At 39.7% G+C, this 14,197-nt stretch overlaps 1 protein-coding gene across 3 annotated transcripts in view; it reads right to left on the bottom strand.

Annotated features, from left to right (window-relative positions):
• The window catches only part of FANCC (FA complementation group C), a 54,753-nt gene that overhangs the window by 28,051 nt on the left and 12,505 nt on the right, over positions 1-14,197 (bottom strand). Inside the window, exons 3-5 of one of the 3 annotated variants that reach the window (XM_033164241.1) lie at positions 10,425-10,622; positions 8,002-8,086; positions 5,576-5,670 (exon numbers count right to left, since the gene is read on the bottom strand). In XM_033164241.1, coding sequence (XP_033020132.1) covers positions 5,576-5,670; positions 8,002-8,086; positions 10,425-10,622 — 378 coding nt within the window. Of the gene's footprint in view, positions 1-5,575; positions 5,671-8,001; positions 8,087-10,424; positions 10,623-14,197 lie in introns of those variants that run through there. The other 2 variants (XM_033164242.1, XM_033164243.1) reach the window with 2 other exon arrangements.

Raw genomic sequence — 14,197 nt, 5'->3', positions numbered from 1 at the left:
AAACATTAATAGTAACAATCTGATCCAATATAAAAGTCACAATAACTTAAAACAATTTATATCAAAGCAACATTCAACAATCCATCAGAATCTAATAGTAAACAGTAAAATTAAACATCAGCAAAAATAATTAAACAGTTCAACCACAATAAAGAATTACCAATCTATAATCATAAAAAACAGCAAACCACAATGCATAAAATACCACAAAACATACAAAACCATGTAAAAGGATCAAACTGAGAAACAAAGATGCACAACTTATAAAAACTATTTTTTAAAAAAAAATATCCCTGAATTCCTCTCTTCCCTGTTGCTGTTGCTGCTGCTGCTGCTCTCAAAGTCATAGTCTGGGAAAGGCTAGGTGGGGCAAGGCAGGTGGAAACAACACTGCCTGATGAGGAACAGAAAGTCTCTTTCCCCTCACAGTTCTTCCTCTGGAGCAGCTGTCTTATAAAAGCTTCCAGGGTTGGAAGGTGGAGCAAGGCAGGTGGAAACACCACTGCCTGATGAGGAACAGAAAGTCTATTTACCCAAAAGTTACAAGAAATGAAATTCCAACTAAACATCAGGAAGAACTTTCTGATAGTAAGAGCTGTTCGACAGTGGAATGGATTTCCTCAAGACTGTAGACTCTTCTTCCTTGGAGGTTTTTAAGCAGACTTGATGACCCTTGGGGATCCTTCCCACTCTACAATTCTATGAAGGAGAGTCCATCACCTTCTGAAGAAGTCCGTTCCACTGTCAAACAATTCTTACCATCTGAAAGTTCATCCTAATGTTTAATTGGATTTTTTTCAGCAATCAGGCATTATATTTGGTGAAAGAGTCAACACATTCATTTGAGGGGTGGAAAAAAATTAATGGTAGTATGTTTACTTCAAAGAGAGCCACCCTCTTCCCACCGGAGCATGCCCTGTATAATTATAACTGACAAAATCCAGGAGGACAAAGAAAGTGGAGGGAAGCAACCTATCAGAAAAACTGGCATAAGCAAAGAAAGTATTAAGAGGAATGTGTAATGCTGTTTACTTCAGTACTGTTACCATCAGTGATGCAGAGGGAAAGACTGACAAAATATCTGCATGCTGTGACCACCCACATTATGGGAAGCATTATGATTAAAGTGAGTTCTGTGTTTCTATATCTGCCAGCACAGTCTGCTCCATGCTGTAATTATTATATTTGCAGTCATCTTTTAATTACTTTCACATGTTGTAGCATGTATCCTTACACTAACTTGAAAAGCAATGAACATTCCTGTTTTTAAGTACATGAACAAATATGTTCATATATATATATGAACAATATATGCTGAATATTATTCTTTGTTTAGAAAGAAACAAAAATCATTTTGACAAACAATTATTGTATACTGTAACATCATGAAAAAAACAGTATTTATAAAGTACCTGAAGTTTTCTAGGCACTGTAAAGAGTAACAAACAAAATGCTCCTTGCCTGAAAGCTTACAGCCTAATATGGATGATACGAAAGGAAAAGACATGGGGAAAAGCAGGGTAACAAGACAATTCAGGCACTATTACTTATAAACATACATAAATGTTTAATGCCTAGGCAGAATGACCACTAAGGAAGACTTGGAAAGAAAGGCAGCTAATGGTACTTGGCCCCAGATGGGAAGGAGCGGATACAAGTGGGATGTGCTGTCTAACCTCTCCCTCTGCAGCAACTAACTGTAATGGCTGCTAATGAATGACAATGAACACTACCAAAGAATTTGCTTTAATACTTGCATGAATAAGCTACAGCATGATTTAGGCATTTCTTTGATCTCTTTTTATTTTACAGAAAAGGACTAACAGTGCAATCCTTTGCGTGTCTACTCTGAAATAAGCCAAAATGTGTCAAATAAGATCTACAAAGTGCAAGCCTTTAAATGTTGCTGCTATTTTAAAAACAACCTGCAAACACTGCTAAGAGAAATATATAAACCCTTTAAATATATACATACATGCCACTACAAGAAAAGAAGTATAAGCAGTGGAATTAACATATATGTGGAGATAAACAAAAAGAACAAAACACCATGTCTCTATTAAGTAGTGGGTGGACACAGCAGACAACACAGTGATTCTCCAAGCAGCTCTTTTATTCTCAGGCTGGAACAGAACTGGACTGAAGGGCTCAGCCAGCCTATTTATAGGAGACGAGGACATCAGGAAATCCATGAGTTGCAAACAGGGCCCTGCAGTACCCGGATGATGGCTTCGGTAGTGGTGGAGGGCATCAGGGCCACCTCCAGCCATTTGGAATAGGCGTCCACCACTACCATAAAGGGCCAGCCATGAAAGGGGCCGGCAAGAATAATGTGCACTCTCGACCAGGGTGCCTGGGCATCTCCCAGGTGTTGCCCTTAGCTGCCGGCGGTGCAGGTCTCAACTCTTTACACGCTTGACAGGAGGCAACCCAAGAGGTGATGGCATCGTCCATGTTAGGCCACCAGATGTAACACCGAGTCAACGCCTTCACTTTGACGATCCCTGGGTGGCCGATGTGCAGAGCCTCGAGGACACGTTGGCAGTCTTTGGGGAACCATGACTCGGTCTCCCCACAGTAGGCAGCCGCGATGAGCCGAGACCTCATGCTGTCTGGTTGCAAACGGCTGGAACTCTGGTGCAAAGGGACCTTCTGGCCACCCCCTCCACCCAGTTGAGCACACGGCTGATGGTGCAGTCCTGTGCAGATGCAGAGGCCACATCGGCGGCAGGGAGGTCATCAATCAGAAGCGATGAAGCAGGAGCCGGGTCTTCCACAAGCGTTGGAAGAGGGCAGCGCCTGAGGGCATCGGTGTGGCCCAGCGATTTTCCAGGGTGACGGACAAGCTTGTAGCTGTAGGCTGCCAGAAAGACAGTCCATCACAGCATGCGTGGTGAGAGGACTGGTGGAGTTGGTCTATCACCAGTGAGGAGGCCCAGGAGTGGCTTGTGGTCAGTGATGAGGTCGAAGGTTCTCCCGCAGAGGTATTTGTGGAACCTCTTCACTCCAGCCACAAGTGCCAGTGCCTCCTTGTTGAGCTAGCTGTAATTTCATTCGGCCGGAGACAGCGTCCGGGAGAAGTAGGCAAGCAGTGCTTCCCTTCCGTCTGGAAACCGGTGACTAAGGATGGCGCTGATGCCAAAAGGTGAGGCGTCGCAGGTGAGGACCAGCGGCCTGGCCTCACTGTACTGTACCAGCACACTGTCTGATGAGAGGAGGGCTTTGACTGCATTGAAGGCTGCCGTTTCCCAGTGACCCCAGGACCACGTTGCCTTCGTGTTGAGGAGGCAGTGGAGGCTCAGCTAGCATTGCTTTGTGGGGCAGGAACATGTTGTACAAGTTCAGCAGCCCCAGGAACGCCTGCAACTTCATCTTGTTCTTTGGGATCGGGGCCTGCTGGATCTTGGATGCAGTCGTGTGAAGACCGGAGGCGTTGATAAGGTAGCCCAGGAACTCCACCTGTGGAACGGCGATCTGGCACTTTTCCTTCTTCACCATGAGCCCGGCCTCCTGGAATCTGGTCAGCACGGCGTGGAGGTGCTCGAACAGCTGTTCACTGGAGTCTGCGGACACCAACACGTCATCGAAATACGGCACCATGCCCAGGAGCCCCTGCAGGAGATGCTCCGTGAGGCTTTGGAAGATGCAAGGAGCCACGCTCACCCCGAATTGTAGCCAGCGGCACTGGAATGCTCCTCGGTGGGTGACGATCGTCTGAGCTTCAGCGGTGGTGTCATCGACAGGCAGTTGTTGATAGGCTTGGGCAAGGTCCAGTTTAGCGAAGACCTTGCCTTCGCCCAGGGAATGCAGCAGGTGTTGGACGATGGGAACTGGATAAGCATGCTGCTGAAGTGCCTTGTTGATCGTGCACTTGTAGTCTGCGCATATTCTCAACGACCCGTCTAGCTTGACAGGCGCGACGATAGGTGTTTCCCACTAGGCATGGTCAACCGGCTCCAAAACGCCTTGCTTTGTCAAGTTGTTCGTCCACCTTAGCCATATCCTTGAATCTTACTAACTGAAACTCATTCAATATAGCAAGACTAGACAGTGCTCTGGACACCTTTCAAGATTCATCTGCTGTAACAGAGTCGAGATCCCAGTGGATACAAACGATTTGATCCTTAAAATGCTTTGCAAACAAGTCACAGCAAGCTACCATCAGTTCTGTAAAGACTCCCAAATGCCTGATGCTGAAGTAACGTTCAGATTATAAACTGCATTATTAAGATCACAAACGGCATTATTATTAAAACTGTACAAATGTAGAAATAGCTACCCTGAGATACCTACAGAGAACCTCTAGTAGTAGTAGCAGCAGCAGCAGCAAAGTCCATACTTACTTTACAAATAAACTTATCAAATTGTTCAGTTGTGTCTAACCCAGAAAATAGTAAACATTTTTCACAATGAAGCAATTCTGCCTTTCACACTCCCATTATCACTGAAATTTAAATGACTTAATGCATATATACACATGCAAGTACATTGGTACCTCTAGATGCGAACGGGATCTGTTCCGGAGCCCCGTTTGCATCCTGAGCAGTCCGCAACCCACAGCGCCGCTTCTGCGCACGCTGCAATTTGGTGCATCTGCGCATGTGTGTGATGTCATCTGATGCGTCTGCGAATGTGCAACCCGTTGAACCCGAAGTAATCCGTTCCATTATTCCGGATTCGGTGCATTCGTAACCCATGCCGTTCGCAACCCACAGTGAACGCAACACGAGGTAAGACTGTATTATTTTGTGACACTGTTAAGAAGCAAACAGTTCTCCAAAATTATTAAACTGAGACAGTATGTCAGTAGGATTTTTATATGACTGAATAGAAATATTGTTATTGTTCCACTCACGTTTTCACAATATATTCCTGGAAAAAAAGGAGTCTGTTCCATGAGAATATAATTATGAATAATGCAGCTCAACGTCTGCATAAAACAGGCTGAAAATGGAACAACGCATGAGTTTAAGTAGTTTTCTAGATTAAGGAGTAAATGTGCAATATGAATATTTTTTAAAAACCATAAAGGCCTACATTGAAGACTTCAAGCAATTGTGGATTCATTTAACTAAGAGTGAACTAAAATAAATTTAAGCTGCACACAAATATTTTCTTTCACTGTCTTTGAATAAAACTTGGATACAATTAGTTTCTCCCAGGATTAGAAAGATTAAACAAAAACAAAAGAGCAAAATTATAGAGCATATATAAATTGTTTTCAAAACAAACAAAGGCATCTCTCCAGATTACATTATTTTTCCCTAATTGAAAGTTTGCTTTTATAGCGCTCTCTTGCTTACTGATTTGTAGACTTTGGTCTTCACTTGAAGCTGCCAGTTTAGGCTCCACTGTATTAAGAGCTATTAAAATTACTTAAACACCACATCTTTCTTAACATTCAAAAGGAGAGATTGTATTTTAATTAAAGTAGAACATATTTCAACAGAATGTGAATGTAGGATGTCTCTAGAGTGGTTTCTAAAAATGACATGCTGTCTCTGTGCTGTAGATGCTGCACCTTTAAATAATCAAGTTAATTTAAAGCAGTCAGGGAGAGGATTCATTTGCTTACTTGTATCCAGCTGTTGGCCTTCAATTCCACAGGGTTCTGTGGTTCACCACTGTACAGACAACATAAGCACCACATTAGAATCTTCTGGCATTCGTCTGCAGATAGCAAACCAAATAAAAACATTTTTTTAAAAAAATCAAAGCAGAGCAAGAGCAATCTTTGTTCATGTTAATAAACAAAAAAATCCCAAGGTCTAAAGCCAGTCTTTATCCTTATATATAATTTTTATTTCAAAGTAATTCTATTAATCCCATATAAAAATGGTTTAAACGATGTAGGAACTTGTTAATATTGTTTTTAGCAATGCTTTTCAATGACCTACTGGAAGGGGAAGGGGCAGAATTCCTAATATATTGAGTACCTCCATGATAACAGCAGTCCCTGAACTAGGGAAGGGTGGGGAATGATTAACCCATCATATAAACGGTCCAGTGTAATGTTTTTTATTAAAGCTATATCAAGTCAAACCAAGCTGGCTTTCTGCCATGTAGATAACTTCATACTCCAGCCAGACAGCTTCTAAATGCAAAACATCTTAGTAGGGCTACTAAAAGACAACTTTCAATCTCGGCTCTTGGTGCCTACAAGGACTTTGGCAGGTTATAATGGGCCTTCTTAGAAAAAAGTTAGGAAAAAATGAATATGGGATAGATATTTATTAAAATTATTGCTCAGTTTCACCAAGCCTTCACAGCCATAATTAGGATAAATGCATTTAATAGTGGTAAATAATTTTAATGAGGGAACAAAACAAGAGGGCCCACTATTTCCATTGCTCTTTACAATTTCTAAAGAGCCACTAGCTAATGTGTTGCATAGCAAATGATGTTAAAATTAATGGAATTATTCAAGTCACTAGATTGTACAATGATGAAACAATAGTCTTGCTACAATCACCTGCGTATGGTCAGAGCCATCAAATTTATAGCCAATTTGCAAATCAGTTATCTAAAATCAGATGTACTCTGGGCATAAACCTAGCCATTTGGTAAAACATTAAGATGCTTCTGGGACTGTCAGAACACACAAATCTATGAAGTAACTTAGGCCTAGTTCTCAGGTATTTATATGCTATCTAAGGAAGCTTAATTAAGGGTGAGTGATGAAGAAATTTAAATGGGACCTAAAGCACAGGAGGTGGGGTAGATTATGGCTGGACTACATTATGGCAGTAAATACAACAATTCTGCCCAAAATCATTTTATTGTTTTGAAGCTAGTTCACAGGTGGTACCTCACACCCTTTAGATTATCTCATATTAGCAGCTCCAACAGATATAACTGGTAGAAAGGGAAAGGGTTCATAATTTCATATCTGGTGGTCTTGTGTAGTTGGCATAGTGTTTGGGGGGAAATGTTTATGCTGAAATGTATGTGGTAATAAGATAGTGACATGATGGATCCCCAAACTAGCTTTACTATCTTTAATGGTGCTATCAAAGAGTTATTCTTGAAAACATGTATCATATTTATTCCTGCATATTTAGTAACAGCTGAACAACAAAATCCTCTAGGCTAGGGTTTCCTAAACTTGGGTCTCCAGCTGGTTTTGGACTAAAATTCCCATCATCCTTGACCACTGGTCCTGCTAGCTTGGGAAGATGGGAGTTGTAGTGCAAAAACAGCTGGAGACCTAAGTTTGGGAAATCCTGCTCTAGACAATTTTCAACAGATCCTTGGTATCAAAAGTTGTGATAAATGACCCTTTTAGAGAACATGGGAATAGTCTTTTGCGTTTGCTGCTTGTTGTTCAGTCGTGTCCGACTCTTCGTGACCCCATGAACCAGAGCACGCCAGGCACCCCTATCCTCCACTGTCTCCCGCAGTTTGGCCAAACTCATGTTAGTAGCTTCGAGAACACTGTCCAACCATCTCATCCTCTGTCGTCCCCTTCTCCTTGTGCCCTCCATCTTTCCCAACATCAGGGTCTTTTCCAGGGAGTCTTCTCTTCTCATGAGGTGGCCAAAGTACTGGAGCCTCAACTTCAGGATCTGCCCTTCCAGCGAGCACTCAGGGATGATTTCTTTAAGGTTTGCTAGTTCACATTAAACCATAGTCTATTTTAACTATGGTTCAGTATGACATGCAAACCAGGCCAGCATAAAGATAGCTTCATGTGTTCCAGAAAATACAACTCAAGTCTCAGTGGTTTCAATAGAAGTTAAGACATTCTAACTTCAAGTGGATAGGAAGCCAATAAGATCTTTTAAAAAATATTTTATCACTTAAGGTATTATTATTTTAGTGCAGGGATGGAGAACCTGTGGCCCTCCAGGTATTGTTTGAATACTACACTCATCATCCCTGACCACTGGCAATACCACCTGGGGCTGATGGGAGTTAGAGTCCAACAGTCAATATTCCAATAACTAACAAAATTTAAAATATATATATATTTATTTCACAAAGCTGATTTCAAAAACTCACCATAGCCAATGACAAAGGGGTTCCAACAAAGCCTTCCCAATAATTGACCAATTAGTGGAAACTCTTGGACTGCAGTACTACAGTTCTGAAATTAAAGAGAATAGTAAACCAAAAATATTGTGCGTCAAAATGTATTGGGGGCCCACAATAAGAAGAGTTTGGAGAATGTATCTGTAGAGCAGAGCCTCTTCAAAGACAAAGCTTGTATTCCATCATCGTTGAGCTTACCCTAAGAACTTTGCAGATGCTTCCACAAAGATGGCACTTGTTAAGATTGCACTGACCATAATGGAGAAACTTTGCGGGACACAGATGCAAATTCAAAATAGGTTAAGCTCCCACCATACACTGGGGTGGGGGTGGGGGGTGGGGCGGAGAGCATGTGGACAATGTGCCCCTCCCCCGCCCTGCATAGAAACTGCTGGCCAAACACTAATCACTTCAGTATTCTTTCTTGCAAGATACAGTTAAAAACATGTGAGGCAGTAACAAGAACAGTGATGGAGATTCAGTGGCCTTCCAGATATGGTTGAAGTCTACCTACCAGCAGCCCCAACTAACATGGTCAATGGTCAGATTATGCAAGATGTAGTCCAGCAACATCTTAAGGGCCACAGAATCCCTATCACTGTTTTAGGACACGAAAACCTCATACAACTCAAGGTTAGAAAGCATGAAAGCCACATGTAACGTGAGATAATCACATGTTCATGACACTCAAACATAATCTGTAGTTGACCAAGAGTACCCTCTGGGTGTATCAACATACAACATAGTCCACCAGCTTCCTGCAATAAAGCTTCCTGTATGCCTGAAAGTGCAAGAACACATTGAAGGCCACAATACATGGCTAGAGAGTTGCACCTGGCCTGCCTGAAGGCAAAAAGAGGTGGGTTTGGTGGCTTCCTTTCCAAAACTGGCAATAACTCCTAATCATAGATCAAACTTCTTTCATAAATATTGCGAGACCTTTCTATTTAGCCCACTTTCTGTGTGTGGCTAGGATGATGCTTATAAAGCAGGCGGCTTTAATAGTTGTTACATGAAGAAAAAGAAATTAAAAATTAACACATGGTTTTGATATACTGCTATTTTCCCTAGCTTTCAAGATGGGATGGATTAAGTCAAATAAATAAAAATAACAAATTATTCAAAATGTCATGCCTCTTACATCATACTATGGATTATAAGGATTGAGTAGAAACTGCAGTACAAAGAAGTCATGAAGTTTGTTACTGTTTGCTATATTCTACATGACATCATACTTAAGTCAGTTATAACCTGAAATTTAACAGACACTAAGGCTACAAAACCTAAACAACGTTTAACCAAATGGAAAGCAGCTTTGCTATAAAAGTAATGCATGGTGTAGTTTATAAACATTCTTACACAATCAGTCCATTTTTTTCCATTTTTGTAGTTTTACTGTCTAATAAACAGAGGCTTTTAAAATGGTACTAACCTAAGATAATATGTAAGTAGCAGAAAAGAGAATTGTCACAAGCTGCTGCAATAAATGTTTCAGATTCATCCCATAATTGGAGCTAGGCTTGAGCAAGATTTTGTAGAAAGGTAGGATATAAATTTAACAAACAAATAAATGAATATTGGGCAAATACATAAGATGAATCTGTGGCCAAGTTTCACAAGACATTCATTATACAGGTAATAAGGCATTTCAGGGGGTGGGAATCAGTTTCACAAACACATAATGTAATTCATCACTGGTCTATAGCTTATTTTTCTATAGTCCATCAGATATTTGACAATTATTATCTATAAACATTTTTCTCATCTTTTATACTAGTAATGTGGCTAAATGCTGTGGCAGTAAAATACATTTTCATGCATACAGATATAGCAAAATGCCCCAAAGACTAATAAATTGTTTTCTAAAAAATGGTAAGGAATTCCAGGGCAAAACTAATTTTGCACAGGTGCAACTAGAAATAAGAAATATTTGCTTGTGATCCAACGATGGTGGCCTGAAATTTCTTTGAATGCCACATCAGTAGTGTTACTATGTCAGCAGACTCCTTAAGATTTAAGAGATAAGTTATAGTATTGCATGTTAAGAGTCTTTAAATAATCCAATTTATGACCTGAAAACCAGAATCAAATACTTGTTTATTTTAAAGTATTTTTTAAAAGGTTACTGTGTTGAGTAGGAAATCTCATGTGAGAACATAACCAATCAAAAATAAAAAGCTCCTTTCACAATAAATCAGGAACACAGGAAACACATTCCTGTTTGCATTACCTGTGGCTGTTTCACCAATTTGTTTCTGTGATCCAGCAATACATTAGGTCAATGCTACAAGGCTCTCTGCTACTGTTAGCTTTCTGTCTTGTCAAAATGTGGGGTGCAGAACGTTTCTGTAACAGTCTTCAAAACAGTTCATTCTTTCAGTTAATTCACTTACCATATGTTTCAAAGCTCCATAAATCTGTAGTAGAAATTCCTGTAATTCAGGCAAGTGAAGGCAGACATCTTGCTGAGATTCTGAAGTGCTTATCTGACCCCATTCAATAGTCTTGTGCAGCCAAAACTCGAAGCTGAATTTAGAATCTTTGGCCATCCCCTCACCTTGATAGTTAAAAAGATGTATGAAAAAGCTCTTCTGTGATAAAAAAACAACAACAATAACACTTTGCTAACATTTAACACATGATGAGATACATGATTTAAAATGTTTGCAGTTTGCATGATGTATGTGAACCTATTGGATCCTAAAATGGAACATTTCTACATTTCTGTGTAGGAGTGGAAGAACAATAATCATTACAATATATTGAAAAAAACTGTTATCATGTTCCTGCATTTTTACTATTTTCTAATCAATACTTTGCTAAACCAGCAGTGAAACATCATTCTGGTATGAATAGTTAAGGAAACAGACACACATGCACAGGCATTACAAACTGTAACCTTTGGGAAACAAATGAATGCACAGTCCAAATTCTACTTTTTAAACTTAAGACACCCTTGGGCTGTAATACTTCACCCAGAAAACACATGTTTGGAACAAGAGCAATACTACTAATTCCCAGAATTCACAAATCAGAAGTCTTTTAAAATATCATAAATCACAATTTTCCATGTAAGATACATATCTCAATGTTCTATATGACCACATCAGAATTCAACCACAAATTAATGTTTCACATGGAAAGAAGGCAGGTTATCCTCTTTCTTACTTCCTAGAAATTGTAATAACCTATTCAAAGTGCTGATTTTGACCTATATAGCCTTTAACGGCTCAGAATCGCAATACTGTAACTCAAGGAACACCTCTTTCCATATGAACCTACCCGGACCCTGAGATCATCTTCTGAGGCCCTTCTTCATATACCTCCTCCTCAAGAGGCCCAGAGGGTGGCAACATGAGAACAGGCCTTCTCTGCAGTGGCTCCCCTTCTGTGGAATGCTCTCCCCAGAGAAGTTCACCTGGAACCTTCATTATACACCTTTAGGGGCCAGGCAAAAACGTTCCTTTTAAGCCAGGCCTTTGGTTGATTTGATTGACATCCTATGCCCTTTTAAAATGTGGATTTTTGGGGAGCAGGGTGTTATTGGGTTGTTTTTATTTTGATTATGTATTTTGTGGTTTTATATTTTGATTTTATTCTGTGAACTACCCTGAGACCTCCAGGTATAAGGTGGTATATAAACTCAATAAATAAATTAATAATAATAAATTCACTTTCTATGCCCCCCTAGGGCAGATTTATTTGTTTTATATGATGGCGATGTGAGACATGGGCGTAGTCAGGATTTTTGTTGTGGGGCAGGACTTGGGGGGCAGAACTGACATGACTGGTGAGTTAGTTAAGTATTTATATTGTTTTACTCTTGGCTACGCCCATGATGTGAGGAACCCATGACAAGTTGCCATTTGGTTCATGACAGCCAAGTTTCTCCAACATGTAAGATTAAGATCACAGCTAACCCTAAGCCAAAAAAACTTCTAAGATTTGAGCCAGAAAGTGACAAAGATTGTTCATGCCATTGCAACTAAAATCTGTATTGCAGAAAAACCACAAAAAACTATGCCACATGGTGGAAATTTATTGTATTTACCAAGGATATGGCTAAAAACTGGAAGACAGAGGAGTTACTAACGATAGAAGAATGGCAGATGAAAATGATGGACTATATGGAGCTTGCTGAACTGACCAGGAAACTTCGTGACCAGAGGGACGACGCGGTGGAAGAAGAGTGGAAGAAATTTAAAATGTATTTAAAAGATTATTGTAAGATTAAAGGTTAGAAGTAAGCTGAAAGATATGTTAGGCTGTAGATTTAAAAGATAGACTTAAGGTTTATAACTGTTTGAATAAATAATAAGGATATTAGATAAGAAGAGATGTTAAGGTTAACTAACAAAAAGATGATTTTAATAATGTAAAGAAATTACTAAAGATGATATTCAAGGAACGCAGGAAGAGAGGACGTGAGGAAGTCAACTTACAATGATAAGAAAAGATAGTTGTATTAAGATTTAAGTGTTTATTTTGTATTATTGTTTTTATTGTTTGTTTGTTTGTTTTTGTTGATGTGTATGTCATACTTTGTTAAAACTAATAAAAAATTAATTTGAAAAAAAAATACCAAGGATATAGGACCGACGAATACTCTGCCAGTTGTATCTTTATAGATACTGTATTGTCTTCATGATTTTATATATCTTAATTGCATTCCTGGCCATCTGTATTGTTTTTACTATTTTTGCTGGGAGCTGCCCAGGGTGGCTGGGGCAACCCAGTCAGATGGGTGGAATATAAATAATGATGATGATGATAATCTATACAAACAAACTGGAGAGTCCTGTGCTGTACTTACCAGTACATGTTAAACTGAACTTCTGCAAATGAGGGGAAAGTGCAGGGAGGGGAAGAGTCTAACATAATTTCCACATCAATACTGGCGATGGTTTGTATAATGCGAGGCAAAGCCTAATGGTTGTAGTTTTGTGTTGTGTATTTTAAAATCAATAAAAATACATTTAAAGGGGAGATCTGTGTTGCAGGTGTACAGATTCATATAAAAAAAGATTCAAATGAAATGGGATGTGTGCGTGTGCTTAGAACAATTTCCATTGTTTAAGCTCCCTCTCTAGCTCTCTCTCTCTAGCTCTCCTCCTCAAACTATCTCCCTATCTGAACACTCAATCAAGAGAGGCTCCAGCACCCTGCTGGAGTTTCAAAGTACCACACCACCAGATTCTGGTCTAGCTCAGCTGTCTGTCACATTGTACCAGTTTCATTAGGTGGGAGGCATGATTTGTAGACAGCCCTGGTGAATCAACAGGAGAAGGGAATATTTATAATCAGAAATTTGTTGCTGCCAGAAAAAGAAATAGAAAGCAACACCTTACTTAGCAACCTATAAGTACGGTAGTTGCCAATCTTGATGTTGGCTGGGGGGGGGGGGCGGTTTTAGAGGTAGAGAAACAACAATAACAGAAAACAGTATTTTTCCATACACTTTCATGAATTTGGATCCTACTCAAAGTGGGGAAAGCAACAATTCAACTTGGTGGCTAGTGTTCAAACAATGTCTGCATTATATATATCAAAGGAAGTATACACAAAGGCCATGTTGTTTTCATTGCAATTACTATTAAAAATTTTATGGATCTGGATTAAACTATAGTTCCTATTCTTTATTACCCAATTATTGAAGGGGAAAATGATAATGAGGATTCAGTTGCTGTAGGGCCATTGCAGCAGTGAAGAACAAAAAGCTTACTTATTTATCCTATAAAACATGGTGCTTTGTGCGATGGAGGCTGCAGGTGGCAATTGGTGCAATGGAGTGTGGTGGCATAAGAGAAGCACCTCTTTTTCTAGAAAAACAGCCCTGATTCTATGATTCCTCGCAGAGAACAAAATGCACCGTGAATAATATCAAAACTGCATCAATCAGAAGCACAACTAGTGCACAGGTGTAATATGTAGACCATAAACTCTTCACAAAACCATCCTTTAGATGTGGATCAAGCAGTTCCTCTAACTGAAGTGAATTAGTTAAGACTAGACCTTCAAATTCTTACCTTCTTAATGCAACAAAATTTTAGAGATTTAACACCGTGTTCTATAAAATGTTTAACCAATTGTGCAGGACCTTTGGGTCCTGATACAACTTTTGTGTTCTCCTATCCTGAGCTTAATCTTTCTTGTGGTCAGGGAAATA

This window comes from Lacerta agilis, chromosome 11, assembly GCF_009819535.1.
Source record: "Lacerta agilis isolate rLacAgi1 chromosome 11, rLacAgi1.pri, whole genome shotgun sequence".
NCBI lineage: Eukaryota > Metazoa > Chordata > Lepidosauria > Squamata > Lacertidae > Lacerta > Lacerta agilis.
The sequence above is the reverse complement of the archived record's forward strand: the minus strand, read 5'-3'. Positions and strand labels throughout refer to the sequence as shown.